Source organism: Daphnia pulex, chromosome 10 (genome assembly GCF_021134715.1).
Source record: "Daphnia pulex isolate KAP4 chromosome 10, ASM2113471v1".
Taxonomy (NCBI): Eukaryota; Metazoa; Arthropoda; class Branchiopoda; order Diplostraca; family Daphniidae; genus Daphnia; species Daphnia pulex.
The window spans coordinates 14,699,193-14,717,930 of record NC_060026.1 but is presented as its reverse complement, the minus strand read 5'-3'; the positions used below and the strand labels follow the sequence as shown (position 1 = coordinate 14,717,930).

The window sequence follows — 18,738 nt, the reverse complement described above, 5'->3', positions numbered from 1 at the left end:
TTTGTTTTCATGACGAAATTTTAAGATTTCTCGTACCGATTCAATTCAACTATAAATTTGAATACATGAATAACCAATTGACCTTTGTTTGACAATTTAAAAAATATATAGAAGAAATCACGTAAAAAATGTCGGTCATGTATTGGAACCGATTCACTCCTGTGTCCCAAATCCAACAGAATATACACACATAATGTACATCCAAGATTCCTTTTTCTTCCAGTTATCAATGACAAAACGCTTTGCGGTACACGCATGCACACACATACAGACTTTCAAAAGTCATTCAAAAACACACATACATACCAAAAAAAAATATGGGCAAGTAGAAACCAAAAAAAAAACGAGTCAACACCTTATCGGAAAGGTTGCGGATGATTCGAGAAAGAATCAGCCAATTCAAAGACAACATGATGATGAACGAACCACATAAAGTTAACAGGCAAAGGAGTAGAGACGATGTTGGATGATGATGGGGGAGGGGTGTAGCTTTGTTTTAGAATTCAGTTGCTGGATTGAAACAACTCATTTGAGTACCTGAAACAAAGCGATCCGTTGTTCAGCATCCAGTTCCTTGTATTGGCCGTCAAAAGAGCCAATTACAAAGCTCAGTGGAAAGAAGAAGAGCGTGCTTATTATTAGATTTTTTTGTTTTTGTTATTTAGTTTTTTTTTTAAAGTTTTTTTTTTCAAATTTTTTTAAATATATTTTTTTTTTGTTACGTTTTCATCAATCTTCATCTGAGAGAGGTTCATATTGAGAGGATAGCAAAACAACTGGCTGGCCTGTTGTTTGGTTGCCAGTCGAACTGGTCGATGCGGAGGTGACGGCAGTTGGAGCGCTGCTGCTCATGGGGACGTTAGGCTGGATAGAATATGGATAACCCATGGATGGATAAGGTGTTGAAATATAATGCGGTACAACTGGAGAGGGTCCACCTCTTTCATCCTCGTTCATGCGTGGTCTTTTGTTGGGCGATGGAGCTGGACTGATTCCACGTCGGCCAGCAGGTGAACTTGGTGGCGCCATTTCGTGATTGGAACTTCCACCACCACCTCCTCCTCCGGCTGGAATACCACCATCTGAAGAAGTCCGCATCACTTCGACGATCTTTTTCTTGACGTAGTCAAGGGGGGAGATGGCGGGTTGACGAGGATCAGGTTCTCCCCCTCCTCCACCGCCACCACTACTTCGAAGTAGACCATAATCTTGCATCTGTTGCCCTTCGCCAGCCCGACATTTGGCAGCATAATCAAGGGCTGCACGGCTCTTGACGTAATCGTTCATCAAGGACTCGGGAGCTGCCATACGGGATTTCGAAAACTCAGCCTGACGCCGTTGCCATTCTGGTCCCCAATCTTGCTCGCCGGGCATGGGCATTCCTCCTCCTCCAGATCCTTGATGGAAATCCTTGGCAATGATGGATTCAATATGTTCTCCTAATGTAAAAGCAGCTTTGCTTGAGGATCCTTGCGGTGGCGGGGGCAATGAAGGAGACGACGAAGGAGGCCGTTGTTGCGGCGGAATGCCGGATGATGGCGGAGGTGCGTCTTCATGGCGCTGTTGTTCCTTGTGTCCAGCACGGGGATGATCTAAACTCGTTCCACGTGTATCGACAGGACTAGCATTCCTCCTAAACCGATTGTAGAAGCTGTCGTTGCTGGTTTTGGAATTGGTGACAACCATATCGTTAGGATTCGAAGACTGATTGATTTGATGGGTGATTATGGCGTCGATGAGAGAGGCGGCCGTTAGCGTAGAGTCACCACCACCGGGCGCACCGCCAGCACTGGATTGTCCTGGAGGGCCGCTGGCAATTTTAGGCGACTCCCGTTGGTACGCCATGGTTCGCTCCATTGCTTCTTCTCTTCTATCCGGATGCATTGACCTTTTAATCAAAGCAGAAAACATGTTACATGACATCCTACTTCATCAAAATTAATGTTTGCGTTAATTTACCTGGAAACGGGCAAAGACTGCAGATGACCTCTTGGATCTCTTTCCTTCTCTCTTTCACGATCCCTTCGATCACGATCCGGAACAGGAAGACTCGGCTGAGCGGCGGCAGCGTTGACCAGCGAAGCGAATGCGTCGTGCACGTAAATCGAGTCGCCCCTTGGAGAAATGGAAACGGGAGGAGCACCACCGACAATCGAATTGGGTCGGCTGCTGGAATGGAGACCTCCTCCTCCAGGTCCCAGATTAAGGAGTCCACCCGGCGAAGATGTCCGCCCTTGATTATTTTGTTGCTGTAACGGGTTGGGAGCGGGCGGGGACGGTCGTGGATCAGGTTGGCGCGCTGAAGGCACGGACGAATTTCGCTGGATGACTCCTTGCCTCTGCTGTTGGGGTTGAGGCGGCTGTTGGTGCTGCGGTGGGGGCTGGTGTTGTTGGAGTGGAGGAGGGAGTCCACCACCACTCGAATGCGAAGGGTAGCCATGGTGTTGATCCATGACGTAGGAAGGAAGTTTTTGCACATACATGGGCGACGGAGGTCTGTGTTGATACGCTGGGTGAGAAGGGGGAGGCGGAGGTTGTCGATCGTTTGGTCTCGAGGTGACGGGCATTTGAGGTTGTAAAGATCCTCCGAGTAGTTCTCGATCCCTTCCACCGCGATTTCGATCTGCCATTTGTTGCGATAACAGATAATCATTGCTGAGGATCATCTGTCTGGAATATGACTGTGGGTCGGGTTGATACGGAAGTCGGGGTGGACCGGCTTGTTGTTGCTGCTGCTGTTGTTGTTGCTGCTGCTGCTGATGTTGTTGCTGCTGTTGTTGTTGTTGCTGTTGTTGCTGCTGCTGCTGTTGTTGAGGCGTTGGCATACCTCGGTAATAGGCTTCATAAGCAGGATGAGAAGAATGGGACCCACTTTGTGGCAAACCCGATCTCGTCTCCAGATCTTTCACAGTAATGGGCGTACCCTGTGTAATGGAACCCGTCAATGATTCACGACCTTGGACGGTAGGGCGTATCAACCCATCCGTTCTCGGTATTTGCAGCTGCACTGGTAAGGAATTTGTAGACGGCGACGAGATAGAGAGCGGAGTGCCCTGCATAATTGAGCCAGCTGGTGGTCTTGAAGAATTGGGAGCGGGTGGAGTCGATCTGGGTGGGTAAGGAGCTGGAGCTCTCATGCCAGCCGAATATCCAGCCATTGGGTCGATACCTGCCGAACCAGGAGGGCCCCGATAATGCTGCTGTTGTTGTTGTTGTTGTTGTTGTTGCTGCTGCTGCTGCTGCTGTTGTTGTTCTTTGCTCGTCTTCGAGTGAGCTGGTGGAGGGGGAGCATAAGGCGACACACTAAGACCGTAAGACGGCCCTTGCGCCGATGGATTCGGCGGCATTAGTGAATCCTTATTATCACGCTTTTTGGGCATCGACAAGTCAAGAGTTTGACCCTCAACGTCACGGTTCATCCGCGCTCGCTCACGCTCAAAGTCACGCATCGTCTGCTGAACTTGGTGGAATGCCAAACCTTCGCGTGGGAGACTGGCACTGTACTCGTCATTGGGACCAAGAGGGGCTTTTCCCGGATGTGACATCTGTCCCATAACGGCAGGAGGTGGGTACGGAGATGACCTTCGGGCTGAATGAGACTGCAAAATTCCCCAAACAAAAAACAAACAAAAAAGTTACAACACGTTCCACGTTACAACAAAAACAAACAAAGAAAACGTACAGTTTGAGGCTGATCGATAACGAGGATCGTTTGCTGCTTCATATCGTGAGGTTGCGACATCATCAAACGTGGCGACTGAGTGGGCGCCGTATTGGTGACGATCGTCAACGGCGCACTACTTCGACCAACTGCGTAATTACGCTGAGAATCTTTCAGAATGGACGTGATGGTCGGCGATTCCGACGGTCCCGGCGGGTAAACGGGGGAGCCAACGCCGAGCGGAGCAGACATGTGCTGAAGATCAGATCGTTTCAAGTGACTCTCAATGACATTAGACACTAAATCTCGCACGGTCAAGGCCTCCTGTAACAAAGATATTCTCGGGACTTGTCTTTTCGATGGCAGAATAACATCGATCAATACCTGTCCAATATTGCCGTTACTGCGACTGACATTGGCATGCGGGTTGATGTTGTTGTTGTTGGCTTGAGCTTCGGCTGCCGCATTCTGACTGGCCCCCATTTCATCGGCACTGTCCGTTTCTGAGTTGTCTGCACCAACAGGTTGAATGATTCTGGCCACAGGACGCGGCTCCACCATCGTCAGCGGATGAGGAGGCAAAATCTGCGGTTCCTGGCGAACCGTTTTCTCCTCCACCACTGGACCTTCTTCTCTATTTGGAGCTATTTCGGGCTTGACATCGACAACGACAGAATTCCCCGCTGGTGGACCCGATGTTACGCTGCTTTCCTCTGTTCTCGGCGCATTCGTTTCGTCTTGAACCGATTCAGATGCAATACTCGAGCCTTCGGTTTGACCGGTGGGCGCTTGCCCAGTAAGCGCAGCTAATTTGCGGCTGATGCGATTGCAACAAGTCGAACAGCATTTGGGCATGTCTTGTCCGATCTGGGGAAAAGTTGTAAAAATGAACTAACCGCGATCGTAAAAAAAAAAAAACGCAATCGACCATACCTGAAATTCATTCTCCAACGCAGTTCGGATATCGGCCGGGATTTCGTTCCATTTGTTTGGTAATGGACGCAAACGCTTCACTCGCCTTTTCGCAGTCGGGCATGTGGGTAGAGGACATTGGACGATGCGTCTTCTCACAACACGACAACGACAAGCGCTACAAACTCGTGCCTCGGCATTGACATCAACTTCCTACATGAAATAACAAACAGCCGGATTAATGCGATGCTCTGGAAGAAGTCGACAAGCTCCTTTATTTTTTTTCTTACCGCTAATCCATATTGGGAAGCTTGATGTTTAGGCAAGGGTCTACTCTGGCCGTGGTGCTCCAAAACAGCTTTGCACACAACACAGGGATGAGGGCCGCCGGTGCCGAAAGCGCTGGCAGAAGTTAATCCGTTTTCCTCATCTTCTTCATCGTCATCGTCCTCAGTACTGTCACAGCCTTAAAAGCGAACATAAATAAATGAATACAATATAAATATTACAAAGATTTTTAATTGACTGTGTCCATACTGTTTTCTCCTTTGGGGCTTTTGTTGTTGTAAGAAGCCGATTCGGATGTGGCAGTCGGAGTAGGTTCAGGCTGTGCGGGGGTACTGGAATTTGCTATCGAGGGAGCAGCAGAAACAATTGTCGTTTCAGTTACGGAAGATGAAGAGGTGGTCGTTGTCGTCGTACTGCTGCTATTCAACGCCGACGTAGCGGAGGTGGTTGTGGCAGTCGATTGGCTAAAACTAGAGGTCGTAGTGATGGCTTCCTGGCGCATCAGCTGCTCTCGTTGAAGGCGTGTCGTTACTCCAGTACCGGGCGCATCGTTTATCGATTGACTTTGATTCTGAGCGGCAGCAGCAGCAGCGGCCGCAGCAGCCGCAGCCGCCGCTGCAGCGGCGGCGGCAGCAGCATTTGGTTTTTGCATCGCTCTCGTATTTCTCTTCATCTTCGTTTTACGAAGCAGCTGCTTGTAGTTGATTGTCTTCTTAGAGAGATAATAGAATTGGACGCAATCTGCCACTGATTTGCGCTCAAGGTACGAGGCAGTTGATCCAAAATTCTTTGGATGCAGCAGGTACTTTTCCTTGAAAATCTCTTTTTCCTAAAGTAAAAAATAAAACGTGGTAATTAGCTTTAAACGAAGCGGGACAGAAGGCCAAGATAAGACAAACCTGTTCAGTCCAAACGTTCAGTAACGGACGTTCGCGGTATTCAGCCATGGGATCCTCAACCAAGCCATTACGATTATCAAAGCACAACCGTCGTTCCCGAGAGTCTAGTAATACCGGTGGTACCACAGCTAATGACCGCATCTTTTTATCTTCGTTCTAAACCAACAAAGAGATAAAGTCATCAGCATCGTCAAGCAACACGAGTAAAAGTCAATAAATTAGTGAGATCACATTCCAGTAGCAACACAGAATGGATAAGATAAAAGATCACTTCGGTCTCACTGACCAATGTTTGAAATCGAGAATGTAAATATCCAAAGGTCGAAATCTATGAACATCCATCTAACCTACACCCCTCTCAAGTTATGCCAGACGGGCACAAAATGGTGACTGGAACTTTGTGTGTTACCTCTTGTTCTTGAAGGCCATCCATTATCTCCTCCAGATCTGCGTCCGATTTAATTCGCGATCCCACTCGGCTGAACCTTTCCCGATCTTCCCTTTGTTTACGCAACTCTGGGAATACCTTCTCATAAAACTCTCGCTCCTTCTTCCGTCCAAAGACCGAGTTTGGCTGCTTTAATTGAGAGGAAATCAACGAGGGAAAATGTCAATTTCGATCATCTCGAAAGAAACAACTTTTTTATGAACAACATTACCGTAACGCCGGATGCAGTAGGAGCAGCAGTTGATGTGCTGCTGCCAGCCGAGGTAATTGCAACAGTCGTCGTTGCAGCAACAGTTGCCCCGGTGGCTACAACGGAAAGGACGTTGTTGGCCTTCTCAAGGTCGCTAACTCGCTTGCCCCACTCGTTCATCCATTTGTTGTAAGTCTTCATCAGATAGCGGTGGCGACCCTCTTTCTCTTTTTGGCGACGCCGTAAAAACTTCAACAACCTCGGCCGAAAAGCCTGAAACTGCGTCCGATTGCGTAAGTACACGGCTGTGTCGGACGGCTGGTGGTAGAGAGGAAGGTCTATTGCTGGACCCAACGACGCAAGCATCTTGTGCGCCTCGCCCGCTTTCCGACGGTTCTCAGCGTAGATAAGCTGAGCGACGCTTTGGTTCTTGGGTCCTGTTCCTTGTGTTCTTAATTCACCATGCTCCGGCGGAGGCTTCTTGGCGGCCTCTTCTAGATCTTGTTGCTTCTTTTTCAATTTGGTTATGTTATTTTCCACCTTTGCTATTTCACCATCCACCTATGCAGAAAGAAAAGAAACATTGTGCCAAAATTCCATCATTCTTCAGTAGATTCATTGATTACCTTTGTGATTTGCTTTAAAAGTTCATCTTTCGTGGAACGCAAAGGTGAATCGTCCCTTTTGAGCGGGTCCTCGCCATCACCAGGAAGAGTTGGGCTGATGGCTTCTACCTGTGGGATGTAGGCTGGTTGTGACTCGCGATGCACGGGTACAATCTGAGGGCCTGTATTCAAAGGCGCCAAAGCCGAAACGGGCCGCGTGTCGATTCGCAACGGCTGGGCCAAAGTGGCTTTCATTAACAGTGGCTCGCCATCACTGATGCGCAACTTTTTGTGCGCAGATTCGTTCGCGCTAGCCACGGCGGGGGCAATGGGCAACATCAACGGTTCACGATAGGATTCCATCGGAGCTGTTGAATATGCCATCTGAGAAGGGTGTCCAGTCAGGGTATGATGTCTTCCACTGTTTCCTCCGCTACTACCCCCTAAAGCAGCACCACTAACAACACCAACGCCGCTGTTGCCTCCACCTCCTGGTCCAGGGCCACTCAGCCCAGGTGGACCTCCGCCATAGTCCATGGGTGACAGTCCGGAGTATGGCAAAAGGGTAAGACGTCTACGGAATTCCCCAGAACGATCGGGTGGCGATCGCAAAGGGAAAACAGCGGGCTCGGCCCTACTATAAGTGGGCGAACTGGAATAAATCCCCGATGATGAAGGCATCGATGACTGGCCAGAAGAATAACGTTCCATGGCGCTGCTGTTTGGAGGCAATGGAGCCGCAGGGAGAGCGGCAGCGTACGGATGTGCACGGGCCACCTGCGACAAGTTCGAGTGGGAGACCTGAGGTGGAGGAGGCGTAACAGGTTCGGTAGCCGGACCTACGTGACTCGTTTGCAATAAATGAGCTGATGGCACCAGACTCAAGCCACTGTTGACTCCAGCTGCCACAGGCATGGACCTCATTTTGTATGGTGATCCATCCAGCATAGGTCGAACAGGAGGTCTACAAGAAGAAAAGGAATCAGAACTACAATGGCATCATCTCTCCGGTTCCTCGTGTTTTCAATTTAACCTAGATTTGATACCTTCCAATGTGAGCAATCGGTAATGGTCCCGAAGTAGATTGAGAGGGCAGCCTGGTTGGAGTCTGTCCATAACTGGATGGCATTGTGTTGACTCGTGGACTGCTAGCTGCAGGGCTGTGAGATGGCAGTGGGAGAGATCTTACCGTCTCCATCAAGATTCCAGCTGATTAATGGGGGTTTCCGGCAACCAACTGGAATCACTTTGACATCTTGCCAGAAACTTCACAGCACTTTTATGCAGATAGTGGTAGGACGGGGTTTCAAACGACCAATTCTATTTAATTATCAGAATTGGGAGCGTTCACTACTGGTGCCATAGCAGTGGCACAGGTGCCTGAGCTGAAGTGGGGCCCCTCTTGCTCAAATTTTGAAGTTATTGTTCAACCATAAGTTCAGGCAATCTGCCTTGGCGTACACGCTGGAACGGATTCTGACCTTCATGAACGCAAAACTTATTTAACACTGGTCGCTTTGCGAATGTATATAGGGTGAAACACTGCTTAACAAGTCTCTTTGACGGACTTCTTTTCCAGAATGTGATTTTTCCCCTCCCCTGAAAATGGCGTCCGAATGATCGCTCTAGCGGGGAAAACGACCAAAGAAAAAGGCCAGCGACTATGCGACGATTCATACTAACGGATGTTTCATGTACTAACAGAAAACAACTGACAGGCGAAATGCGAAGAATTCCCTTTAATTGTTTACGTTTTCTGTTCCTTCAGAGTGTACCGAGTACTCAGATAGGATAGGGGCATTAGGAGACAGATCCGGATGAAAGGTCATCACGGTTACATAAACATTTACTTTCAACTTCAAACAAAGTTGTATGGTTTAAGCTTGTAGTTGCATTTCCCTTTATATTGAACTCACCAATAATCAATGTTTTAAAATCAAACTATTTTATTTCTTTTCATGGAACATATGTCAGCATCCTTGGTTTATTGACTTTTCGACATTATTCTTTTCCTTTGCGCCCCATCAGCAAAAAATATTTACGTCTTATTGTAAACTGCCCCTCGTCTTTATTGTCCTCATAGGCTTTCAGGCAGCTGTCACCAAATGTCAGACACACAAAAGAAAGGTGTTGGGATGAACAATAATACTTAAGCAGCAATGTAATTTGATACCTTGATGTAAATTCAGTTAAAATTTTCTCCTGCTTGGGCTCCATGGTTTTTGCAGTAATTCTGGTAACCAGACCAAGTAGTAATGTACCCAACAAACTCTGAAATAGTTGTTCTGGTTTCCTCTGTCCAAAACTCCTCTCTCAATGTCCATGAAAAAAATGAAGTTTTTCAAGATTCATTCAAGTAAATTCTGGAGCATTCAAATGTAGGATACCTTATGAAATCTTCAAACGGAAGCACTATATTAGAATATTCGTTATCTACGAGTTCACGACCACTTCCCCAATAAGGGCCTGTTCTTTGGTAATAAAGCTATTTCCAGAACAAGAAAGAAAGATTATAGTCCAAGACAATTAGGCTACCATAAATTATTAGATCTAGTACCAAATCAAAAGCCCTTTGAAAGTCTTGTTCTCTGGTTGGATGTATAAATTTAGGAAATGTGTATCCTGACAAGGCCACAATACCATTTGAACAAAGAACTCTTTTAGTTTCTTTAAAAAACTGGGGTAGATCAAACCAATGGCATGCTTGGCTAGCACTGACAATTTGCACTGATCTTTCTTTAGCAGGAATTTGTTCAGCAGGGCTTACCCTAAATAATAAATTCATTTTGTTGGTTGTTTTGGTTTAAAAAAAAAAAATGAATTCTTCATGTTACAGAAATTCAATGTTGGATGGATGATTCATGGTCTTTGCAACAGTGACTTGAGCAGAACTCACATCTGTTGCAATCACCTTTTTGAAATCTGATGAGAATAGGTTGCTGCTCTGGCCATTTCCGCACCCAGCGTCCAAACAAAGGCTTAGTTCCCCTTCATACTGCAAAACATGAAACAGGAATTTCATGTGTCCTCAGTTTAGTCACTGCCCTGGGTCAAAATTCAAACCCTAAAGATTTTCAAGTTACCTTTTCTTTAAGATAGTTAATTATTCTATTTCCAAGCTGCTTCGGCGGACACGGGCGAAATTTAGCATAAACATTAGCATGTGTGACACTTTCAAAATATCTCTGAGACATTATTGCACTTTAAGAATATTTTAAAACTAAGTTTGAATTTTGAAAATGGTAAATATAATATTTTTAAGGAGTAAATATTACCGCCAGCACTTTGTTTACTTCAAAACTGTTGTTATTGTATTGTATCGTGAGCTTCAGCCACCAGACGGCGTCGTACAAAAATACGCAACCGCAATTATGCATAACGATTGACTTTTTAAATTATTAATTATCAGAAAATCTTTATCATATCTTATCAGCCCACAGAACTCAATAGCAAATGCAATCAATTTAAGTTATTCAAAATAATATATAGGGGTAGTGCACATACCAAATATCGAAAATAACATGCTTACTTGAGACGGATATTGGTGCAATAGGCCAAAAGGAGAATTGCAATAAAAATTTTACAGTTATGGTTGATCATCTTTACTAGAAGTTAAAGTCAATTGGCGATGTTATCTGACGGCTCGTTTAGATGAAGTTGGCACTGTGACAACGAACCAAGGAGGCCATCAAGTGAAGAAATGTGCCTCCTTAAATGTCTCTTTAAAGTAATGCGCGAGGTAAACAATTTTCCACAGATGCTACAAGTCAGCTGCTCGGAATGATGAATTCCAAGATGACTTCTTAACTCTGTTTTTGCATTAAATGTCTCTTTACAAATAGAGCACTTGAGGGCTTTTACTGCAACAGCAGATTTTGAATTATTAGATGATTCTGCCGTAAAGAAAATAGACAAATTTGTGATCACTATACAGACTGGTAATACAATTTTATTTTTGTACCTGGAATTGGCTCTAAAATAATCTTCTTTTCAGTGTGTGTAGAGCACTGGGAGATTTGCCTTTTCCTTTTAGAATTGATTTCTGAAGAAACTGTGTTTTTGGTCAAATTTTCATTTGAATCATCTGTTTTTGTGGGAAGAGATTCTTGAACATTTTCATAAATTATTTGAAGATCTTCATCTTCATTTGAGCTTGAATCAGAATCACATTCAATTTCATGCGACTGCAGCTTTTGCAGCTGTTCCTCAACCTTTCTCTTTTCTAATATTTCCACTTGGAATTGTTCTTTCCCATGTAATTTTACAAGACCTTTGACTTGAAGTTCTTTGGCATATGTGGACACTGTCACCAAGTCGACTGATGATCCTTCAGCAATCCCATTGTAAAGGTAATTAACCAAGCAGACCATAGGTTTATAACTATTGAATGGTAAAAGATAAAAATGGTTATTTTTTAATAAGTTTCAAATGGGAATGACTATTACCTGAATCCTTCAAGGAAAATGACAGGCTCAACATGGGAATCACAACCCAATAGCAACTGGCTAAACAAAGGGCTAAGCGAAGCGAGAACAGAACGATTAACCAAAATTTTTTTTCCTTCACAAATTAAAGTTACATCTGCGTGACATTGATTTTTATACATGGCCAACAAATTCCGAGTCCACAGATCGTCCAGAGATTTAAAATTCGTCTTGTTTTCCATTTCTTTGTTTAAGAGTCAACCAAGTCTAAAAATCACTGGAAATATATTTCTTCAACTCTTTAAAAAAGCTAAATAAAGTATATTTCGAATTTCGTTGAGCGATCGTCTTGGATGTGTTGTTTTCAACAGTCAATCAAATCAATTAATGTTAAGCAGAATAGCAGATGTGATTCATGTGAAGATTTAAGTCTTCTGCTTGATAGTTCATTCATCTGCCGCTAGGCTGTGCGTGCCGAATACGAACAACATCGATGTAATGTTGTGTTGTCTTTGAAATTAACCCAACAACCCCAAAACTCGATCTCGAATTATTAAAGAATTATACAGTACAAGTGCTTCTATTTATACACATACACAAAAAGAGCTTCATGATGGATGTCCAGCAAGGTTTTGCTGAGGAAGATGAGACTGAAGAAATGAGTTTTGAAGGCAATGACAACCCTAATGGGTCAGGCAGCTCTGATTCTGATGATTCAGAAAAAGAAAGGGAAGAGCATTATGTTCTCGAGAGAAGAATTGTTGAACTAAGAAAAGAAGTAAGTGTTTTCCCATGTTTGTGAATTTTTTGGTTCAATTTTTAAAAAAATTGTATGTTTTTAGCTCGCAAAATCTCCAAATGCCTACAACACACATGTTGAACTGATTAGTTCTCTACAAAAACTTGGGGAACTAGATCAGTTGAGATATGCCAGAGAATCTATGCATGCCATTTATCCTCTGACTGAAGGTAAGATTTAATAAACAATTTAGATAATTTTTTTTTTACATTCCTTATTCTCTTATTTAGAACTATGGCTTGACTGGCTAAGAGATGAAATTAAACTTGGATTAACAGATGAAGACAAAAAGAAAATTGAATTGCTGTTTCAAAGGGCAACAGAGGACTACTTAAGTATATAAAAATATAAATTTTCAACTTTTCAAAATATAAATATTATCATTTTCAGATATTGATATTTGGGTGGAATACATCCAATTTTGTCTTGCTGGAATGGATATTGGAGGTGTTGAAGCATTGAAAAAAATTAGAGCAGTTATGGAAGAAGCCATTCGACATGGAGGACTTCATGTTGTAAAGGGGGCTTTGCTGTGGGATTCTTATCGCGATTTTGAAATGGCGATATATCAAACAACTAAAGGTGGAAGTGAAACTGAGAAGACCAGTCAAGCCCAAAAAATCACGCATTTGTTCAACCGTCAACTCTCCGTTCCCTTGCTGGATATGGTAAATTTCTTAAATATCGTAGATTTGTTCTTCTTACTGAAGTCTTATTTTCAGGAGCGAACTTGGACAGAATACAATGAGTGGCTTCAGATTTTGGATCAGAAAATTGAACCACATGTCAAAGCCACTTATGACAAAGCAAAGGGACAAATGGAAAAGATAGCACCCATAGAAGACACCCTGATAATCGCTGTTGAAAACGACCACAAGGTTGCAGCTTACCGTACGTATTTGGATCTCGAGATGAATGAATTTAAAGATCCTGCTCGCATTCAAGCACTTTTCGAGCGTATTGTTGCCGAGATGCCGCTGTATGACTCATTCTGGAACGATTATTGCAAGTTCGTCGATCATCAATTCAAAGCCGCAGAAACCACTTTTGCCATTTTTAAACGAGCAATCCGCAACTGTCCGTGGAACGGACCCATCTGGTCTGAGTACATCTTGGCTGCCGAGCGCTACAAAAAAGAGGATGGATTCATTGCAGGTAGATAAATAGCGAATTATAATAACCATTCATATTGTTTTTTACGTTAATAATTCAAGGGTTTACTCAACAGGTTTAGTAGAGAAGGCTTTCAATGCGGGACTAGCAACAGCGGCCGATTTGCTGTCCGTCTGGATGAGTTTCATTGAATACCTTGTACGAAAATGCACATGGGGTGACAGTGACAATGAGAACATCGTTCAACTTCGTGAAGCTTTTACACGAGCGACCGAACATTTAGATCAAAGTAAGTTTTTCTAAGACCAATGAAATCGCCAATATAAAAACTATAACTTTTTTGTTTTGTAGCTTATGATGTCGAAGGAGACCCGGAGTGTACACTGCTACAATATTGGGCATATTTCGAAGCAAAAAAGCTGAATAATATGCCTAAAGCTCGAGACCTCTGGAGCAAGATTATAAGCCGGGGACACAGTAAATCTGCTCAGTGGTGGCTGGCTCGTGTTCAGTTTGAAAGGTTATTGATCTAATTAGTTAATTCTATTAGAGTTATATTAACACAATGCTTATTATAACAGAACACACGATAACAATAAAGAAGAAGTCCGCAAATTATTTACGAAGAGTCTAAATGGAGTCTCTTCGTCCGATTGGCCAGAGTTGATCGTTAAGCAATGGCTGCAATTTGAACGCGAAGAAGGAGACTTACAAACCATGGATATCGCTAAACAGAGGTCTGAAAAATAATTTAAAGCTTTTGAAAATTTTGATTTTAATTGTTTAAATATGCCAGGTGTGAAGCTCGGATGAAGAAGGTTAATAAAGAAAGAGAGGGGCAAACGGTTCAAGAAGTAGAAACGGCTAAAGGTAGGAAACGAGGAAAGATTGAAGATGCGAAAGAATCGAAACCCGTGCCTGCCAAAAAACCTAAAATAAGCCATGATGCCGCAGCAACTAGTACGAAAGTTGTTCCCAAAAAGAAAGTTGAACCTAAAGTAAACGCCACCGAACCTGCTAGCAAGCCCGTTGTCATTCCTAAACCGGTTACCGATCCTTCCCGTCATGCCAATACGGTCTTTTTAAGCAATCTGGCCTACGAAACATCTGAACAAGATGTACGCAACATGATGAGTTCTTCCGGCACCATAACGGACATACGTCTTGTTCTGGACTACAAACAACGTTGCAAAGGATTTTGTTTTGTCGAATTTTCTTCACAAGTAAACTTCCATAATTAAATTTCCTACGCTTGTCCGTTAAATTCATTTAAAACTATCTTAGGATGAAGCGAGAGCAGTTCTGAAGCGGGACCGTGAGCTCATGAAAGGACGACCGGTTTTCATGTCTCCAAGCGAACCGGACGCAGCATTGAAGCATCCAGCTTTCAAGTACCAGTCAACATTAGAAAAGAAAAAACTGTTTATCAAAGGTACGTATTTGCGATCTTTAGGTACGAGCTTAATTTGTTTTTATCCCAAATCTATTTGATGTTATAACAGGCTTAGCTTTCACTACTACTAAAGAAGACTTGGAAGCTCTGTTTAAAAAATTTGGAATTCTGAAGGACGTTCGATTAGTAACGTTACGGAACGGTAGCGTTTAATAATCTAAATTAAATTTATTTTTTCTTTACTAACTTCTATTTAATTAAATATAAAGGAAAGCCCAAAGGTCTGGCTTACGTTGAATTCGAAGATGAAGTTTCAGCGACGATGGCTATGAACCAGACAGACGGAACTACATTCCAGGACAAAGTTTTGACGGTTGCGTTAAGCAATCCACCTCCACGTCGCGAAGACAGAAACCTGGACAAGGATGAACTATCTTTGGGTGGCGGAACACGGGTAAGGAGAACGCAAGTGTCGTTTGTTCCAAACGCCGTCCTTCGCCAGACATCTCAGTCTTCCACCATGCCGCCACCCGTCAGTGTTCCCGCCAGTGCTTCGAAGAGCAATGCCGATTTCCGGTCCATGCTTCTAAAGAAATAATTTGAAAATGACATTGAAATGGCACGAATAAATAAAAAATGGACTGATCAACATTTAATGGCACTTTAACTTTTGTGATCATTATATAGGATACAGTGATGTACCGTTACAAAATTCTGACACAAAACAATACTGAGTTAACTCGGCGAAAGAAAAATGTACAAAATCGTTGGATGAGGGGAAAGCCGGGAAAGGGTTATTTCGTCTCTTGCTATTCATCTTCCTCTGAATCCGGAGCAAAGACTTCAGTTGGTCGCTCTCTGTATTCTTGTGTTAACTTGAGACAATTCTGAAATATGTAGCGAGCCCGAGCTCTCTTATTAGGAGGTGGTTGAATTTCGGGTTCCAAATCTACTTCCATATCAGGAAACGGATGGGGCTCGATAAGAGATAGACTGTTAAGACGTGGGGTATGATCCTCGTTAACAGGCGTTTGTCGTATCAAAGGTGTGTGTAAACGAGTGTGTGTCGTGCTTGCACGAGAACCGTTCCTAGAATCGACCAAATTGGCACGCGAAATGGTCCTGGAATCTAGAAAATTCACGAGGAGAGCAATGTATGTCAAGATCCTGACTTCCCTTTCAAGCCTGTTTTGTTACCTGTTTTATTCCTCAGGGTAGGGACAGGAGACGGATGGTTGGAGGTATTGCCTTGTACTGACATTTCGTGTTTGGCAGTTCGCGAACTAATGGATGCCGTAGTGTCCAGAGCAGGCGTTAGAGTTGCAAGGAGAAAATCTGCTGAATACAAGTCATCCTTTTGTAGACTGAACAAAACAGGCCTGGTAGAAGGAATTCCGTAAATAATCGATGCAACTTTTGAATCACAAGTAAAATGAAATATTGCTTACTGTCCGGCGCCTTCCATTCGACAATCAAGATCGAGTTTCAGGGCTTCTGCGAAGGCCAAAATAGCTCGTAATTCCTTCAAGCAAAATGTAACTTGAGTACACAGAGCGACGTTAAATTCAATGAATTCATCCTTGACCAACGTGACTTCCGTACGAACACATTTGGATGGGTCTATTTCATCATCAATATGGTTACTCAAATGTACTTGATCCATTGCAAGGGACCTTGAAAGAATAAACGAAATTTGAGGTTATTTAAACATGACAATTATGTTGTTGGATTACCAAGTAACTTCTTGAGTGCTTGAATGAAAACTTTGAAGAGTTTCATTGTAAAAACGTGAAGAGCAGGAAAATTTACTGGGGTAACCCTCCTTAGAGAATTCTGCCTATGAATTTTTAGGTTATTTTCATTAAAAGTCTGGCGAGACCAAATCAAAGGACTTACTTCAACACTTTCACATTCAAAGTATCTTAAGTTGAAGTACTTAACAATTCCATGTTTGCACCTGAACTCAATGATTAACAGAGCCTCAAGAAGTGGTAGCATTATCTTACATGTTTCAACTGATTTTTCCAAGCTTCCGATCGACCTAAATACAGACAAGATGGACTGGAAACAAAACATCATTGTAAACACACAATACTTCACATTAAAGTTATTTGTCAGACCTTCATGGGAAGTTTACATTTAATCACAGTATCTTCTTCTGGATCAGCGTGAACAGTATTTTCACTTATGTGCGTGTAGTCAAGAAAAAAAGGTAGGTGAAAATTGAAAGCTGAATAGGCAGATTTGGAAGCATTGACGGTCTTCAGAGTTAATCCATTTTCCATTGGTGAAATGTGCAATTCATCACCTATCTTAGCCAATGAGTGTATGGCTCGCGCCAAAACTAAAGAATAAAAGAAAGTGTTTTAGCTTTCAACTGCTTTAGTACAATCAAATGAAACATCATGTCGTACCCTTAACACTGGTTGCATCCAAAAGACATTTCATTTTTCTTTACTTCAATGTAAATTTAGTTGTTTGCACTAAAAAAAAATTCGAAATGCCGCCAGAAATTATATCGGTAACCCCATGTCCCGGATAACACGTTTAGAATGTTTAGCACGCAGACGACACGGAAATGAATTTTTTCAAGTATGCCCCGATTGGCTGTTGAGATTTTATCTTCACTGAAGATGTAAACAAATGAAACAAGTGACGAGCGTGACTCGTATTATTTCGGCCACATCTGCAAGTCACTGAAACTTGATTGTACTTTTAACCATAGATAAAGAAGACGGTCTTATCTGCTGAGGTACTTCAAGGAAATTTTTTTTCCCCTTGATTTATCAATGGTTTTCAATTATAACATTCTGAAACATTGGAAGACTTTCAATTACATCAGCTTTTCCGCTGTCCAATTCCTGCTGATTACATTCTGAAAAGTCATGGGGCGGAGCTTAAGAACAGCTGTGTAGTGTTAACTAGAGCACAGAGTGTAAACGTTTGTGAATAACTTACTTGTACTGCATGACTTTCTAAGGTAATAACAAATAAAATTTAAACTCTTTCATGATTCAGAATACAAAACATTGAAGTTAATGTTGGTCTGATATTCTGATTACCAATTTACCAATAATTCATTGGATTCTCCATAAACTATTTCACAGATGAGTAAACAAGGTCCTCCTCCAGCTGCCCCTCCTTCTTACATGGAAGCAGTGGGTGGTGTTAATCCATCAAGCCCCTTTACTCCTCATCAAAGTAAAGCATTTTTTTAGTATTTTAACTTTTAATGGGAAATGTGCCTCACATTCAAAATCACAATGTTTATCTCTTTTAATAGATGTAACCAACCAGCAGCCTATTATTGTGACAACCGTGATACCTGTTGGACCCGGAACAACACACACTGTTAGTTTTTCCCTCCACAGTTAATTATATATTTTATTTTCTCTATCTTCTTTCTTTACAGGTCTGTCCACATTGCCATGCTGAAATTGACACTTCTGTGCGTACTGAACCTGGTCTGATTGCCTGGCTTTCTGGAGGTCTTTTAGTTCTATTTGGGTATTACACAGTCAGCAATTTCTTAAGAGTTACACATTGATATAACACATATATTTTTATTACCAGATGTTGGTTGGGCTGTTGCCTTATCCCCTGCTGTATTCCTGAGTGCATGAATGTTCATCATGCTTGTCCAAATTGCAAAGCATACTTGGGGAGATACAGCCACTTTTAAGCTAATGTTCTTACTATGAAGAGGCAATTGGTTCTTTCTGTGTGTTAAATTTCATATTCATTTTTGGCAAATTTGGTTGTTGCATCTTGTATGCCAAAATTTACCTTTTTCCTAATTACACGAAGCTTTTCAATTTCAAAATTTCAAACAATAGAAATGCTGAACGTTGTATTATTCGTACCTTGCTTCAATATCTACTCCGCTTACTTATTAAAATCAAAGATACGCCGTGTTAATTTTATCACCAAAATTTATCAATGAATAAACTTCGAATATATTAAAATTGTCGTTTGTAATTTAAATTTTAAATTCATTGAAAAACGT

General features: G+C 42.7%; 6 protein-coding genes across 13 annotated transcripts; 2 read left to right on the top strand and 4 right to left on the bottom strand.

The window, feature by feature from the left end:
* Window positions 1-117: 117 nt before the first annotated feature.
* On the bottom strand, window positions 118-8,651 carry LOC124203973. Of its 7 annotated transcripts, none has more exons than XM_046600912.1 (12): window positions 8,050-8,651; window positions 7,025-7,967; window positions 6,420-6,959; window positions 6,170-6,337; window positions 5,761-5,916; window positions 5,111-5,690; window positions 4,864-5,039; window positions 4,595-4,786; window positions 4,046-4,528; window positions 3,683-3,985; window positions 1,960-3,599; window positions 118-1,888 (listed from the first exon to the last, which is right to left on the bottom strand). In XM_046600912.1, exons 1-12 carry the CDS (start codon window positions 8,199-8,201, stop codon window positions 730-732), a joined length of 6,492 nt encoding a protein of 2,163 aa, XP_046456868.1. In that variant the 5' UTR covers window positions 8,202-8,651; the 3' UTR covers window positions 118-729. The 7 variants fall into 7 exon arrangements, with proteins under 7 accessions (XP_046456868.1, XP_046456866.1, XP_046456867.1 ...); XM_046600910.1 differs by having other exon boundaries at window positions 7,025-7,991; window positions 8,050-8,645; XM_046600911.1 differs by having other exon boundaries at window positions 6,170-6,334; window positions 7,025-7,991; window positions 8,050-8,645.
* A 280-nt stretch (window positions 8,652-8,931) lies between these two features.
* Window positions 8,932-10,321, bottom strand: LOC124204001 (putative methyltransferase DDB_G0268948). Its single transcript, XM_046600977.1, has 7 exons — window positions 10,279-10,321; window positions 10,087-10,204; window positions 9,838-9,998; window positions 9,561-9,771; window positions 9,391-9,488; window positions 9,177-9,315; window positions 8,932-9,098 (listed from the first exon to the last, which is right to left on the bottom strand). The coding sequence occupies exons 2-6, from the start codon at window positions 10,195-10,197 to the stop codon at window positions 9,189-9,191; spliced, it is 708 nt and encodes a 235-aa protein (XP_046456933.1). The 5' UTR covers window positions 10,198-10,204; window positions 10,279-10,321; the 3' UTR covers window positions 8,932-9,098; window positions 9,177-9,188.
* A 58-nt stretch (window positions 10,322-10,379) lies between these two features.
* Window positions 10,380-11,855, bottom strand: LOC124203994 (zinc finger and BTB domain-containing protein 18-like). The gene is made up of 3 exons (XM_046600970.1): window positions 11,449-11,855; window positions 10,965-11,383; window positions 10,380-10,896 (listed from the first exon to the last, which is right to left on the bottom strand). Exons 1-3 carry the CDS (start codon window positions 11,667-11,669, stop codon window positions 10,622-10,624), a joined length of 915 nt encoding a protein of 304 aa, XP_046456926.1. The 5' UTR covers window positions 11,670-11,855; the 3' UTR covers window positions 10,380-10,621.
* A 20-nt stretch (window positions 11,856-11,875) lies between these two features.
* Window positions 11,876-15,388, top strand: LOC124203974 (squamous cell carcinoma antigen recognized by T-cells 3-like). Its single transcript, XM_046600913.1, has 12 exons — window positions 11,876-12,205; window positions 12,270-12,396; window positions 12,457-12,561; window positions 12,617-12,894; window positions 12,949-13,381; window positions 13,455-13,628; window positions 13,691-13,859; window positions 13,921-14,076; window positions 14,136-14,562; window positions 14,624-14,771; window positions 14,842-14,934; window positions 15,002-15,388. Exons 1-12 carry the CDS (start codon window positions 12,038-12,040, stop codon window positions 15,328-15,330), a joined length of 2,607 nt encoding a protein of 868 aa, XP_046456869.1. The 5' UTR covers window positions 11,876-12,037; the 3' UTR covers window positions 15,331-15,388.
* On the bottom strand, window positions 15,370-17,388 carry LOC124203987 (cell cycle checkpoint control protein RAD9A-like). 2 transcript variants are annotated; one of them, XM_046600958.1, is made up of 7 exons: window positions 17,147-17,388; window positions 16,853-17,076; window positions 16,629-16,793; window positions 16,466-16,569; window positions 16,181-16,405; window positions 15,918-16,111; window positions 15,370-15,861 (listed from the first exon to the last, which is right to left on the bottom strand). In XM_046600958.1, the coding sequence occupies exons 1-7, from the start codon at window positions 17,178-17,180 to the stop codon at window positions 15,542-15,544; spliced, it is 1,266 nt and encodes a 421-aa protein (XP_046456914.1). In that variant the 5' UTR covers window positions 17,181-17,388; the 3' UTR covers window positions 15,370-15,541. The 2 variants fall into 2 exon arrangements, with proteins under 2 accessions (XP_046456914.1, XP_046456915.1); XM_046600959.1 differs by having other exon boundaries at window positions 15,930-16,111.
* A 176-nt stretch (window positions 17,389-17,564) lies between these two features.
* LOC124204004 (lipopolysaccharide-induced tumor necrosis factor-alpha factor homolog) lies at window positions 17,565-18,697 on the top strand. Its single transcript, XM_046600980.1, has 5 exons — window positions 17,565-17,712; window positions 17,840-17,933; window positions 18,016-18,083; window positions 18,145-18,239; window positions 18,306-18,697. Exons 2-5 carry the CDS (start codon window positions 17,840-17,842, stop codon window positions 18,412-18,414), a joined length of 366 nt encoding a protein of 121 aa, XP_046456936.1. The 5' UTR covers window positions 17,565-17,712; the 3' UTR covers window positions 18,415-18,697.
* Window positions 18,698-18,738: the final 41 nt, after the last annotated feature.

Excerpts from the sequence above, each read along its gene's own strand:
- LOC124204004 (XM_046600980.1), top strand. The coding sequence starts at position 17,840 with ATGAGTAAACAAGGTCCTCCTCCAGCTGCCCCTCCTTCTTACATGGAA. Across the intron at positions 18,084-18,144 it reads GACCCGGAACAACACACACT|GTCTGTCCACATTGCCATGC; the intron begins GTTAGTTTTTCC and ends CTTTCTTTACAG. Across the intron at positions 18,240-18,305 it reads GGTCTTTTAGTTCTATTTGG|ATGTTGGTTGGGCTGTTGCC; the intron begins GTATTACACAGT and ends TTTTATTACCAG.
- LOC124204001 (XM_046600977.1), bottom strand. The coding sequence starts at position 10,197 with ATGTCTCAGAGATATTTTGAAAGTGTCACACATGCTAATGTTTATGCT. Across the intron at positions 9,999-10,086 it reads TTAACTATCTTAAAGAAAAG|TATGAAGGGGAACTAAGCCT; the intron begins GTAACTTGAAAA and ends CATGTTTTGCAG. Across the intron at positions 9,316-9,390 it reads CCGTTTGAAGATTTCATAAG|AGAGGAGTTTTGGACAGAGG; the intron begins GTATCCTACATT and ends ATGGACATTGAG.
- LOC124203987 (XM_046600958.1), bottom strand. The coding sequence starts at position 17,180 with ATGAAATGTCTTTTGGATGCAACCAGTGTTAAGG. Across the intron at positions 17,077-17,146 it reads GGATGCAACCAGTGTTAAGG|TTTTGGCGCGAGCCATACAC; the intron begins GTACGACATGAT and ends TTTATTCTTTAG. Across the intron at positions 16,570-16,628 it reads TTGAATGTGAAAGTGTTGAA|GCAGAATTCTCTAAGGAGGG; the intron begins GTAAGTCCTTTG and ends AAAAATTCATAG.
- LOC124203974 (XM_046600913.1), top strand. The coding sequence starts at position 12,038 with ATGATGGATGTCCAGCAAGGTTTTGCTGAGGAAGATGAGACTGAAGAA. Across the intron at positions 12,397-12,456 it reads CATTTATCCTCTGACTGAAG|AACTATGGCTTGACTGGCTA; the intron begins GTAAGATTTAAT and ends TCTCTTATTTAG. Across the intron at positions 13,860-13,920 it reads GCTCGTGTTCAGTTTGAAAG|AACACACGATAACAATAAAG; the intron begins GTTATTGATCTA and ends TTATTATAACAG.
- LOC124203973 (XM_046600905.1), bottom strand. The coding sequence starts at position 8,201 with ATGGAGACGGTAAGATCTCTCCCACTGCCATCTCACAGCCCTGCAGCT. Across the intron at positions 5,917-6,169 it reads ATGGCCTTCAAGAACAAGAG|AACGAAGATAAAAAGATGCG; the intron begins GTAACACACAAA and ends TTGTTGGTTTAG. Across the intron at positions 3,600-3,682 it reads TTATCGATCAGCCTCAAACT|TCTCATTCAGCCCGAAGGTC; the intron begins GTACGTTTTCTT and ends GGAATTTTGCAG.
- LOC124203994 (XM_046600970.1), bottom strand. The coding sequence starts at position 11,669 with ATGGAAAACAAGACGAATTTTAAATCTCTGGACGATCTGTGGACTCGG. Across the intron at positions 11,384-11,448 it reads ATTTTCCTTGAAGGATTCAG|TTATAAACCTATGGTCTGCT; the intron begins GTAATAGTCATT and ends ACCATTCAATAG. Across the intron at positions 10,897-10,964 it reads TATTTTAGAGCCAATTCCAG|AATCATCTAATAATTCAAAA; the intron begins GTACAAAAATAA and ends TCTTTACGGCAG.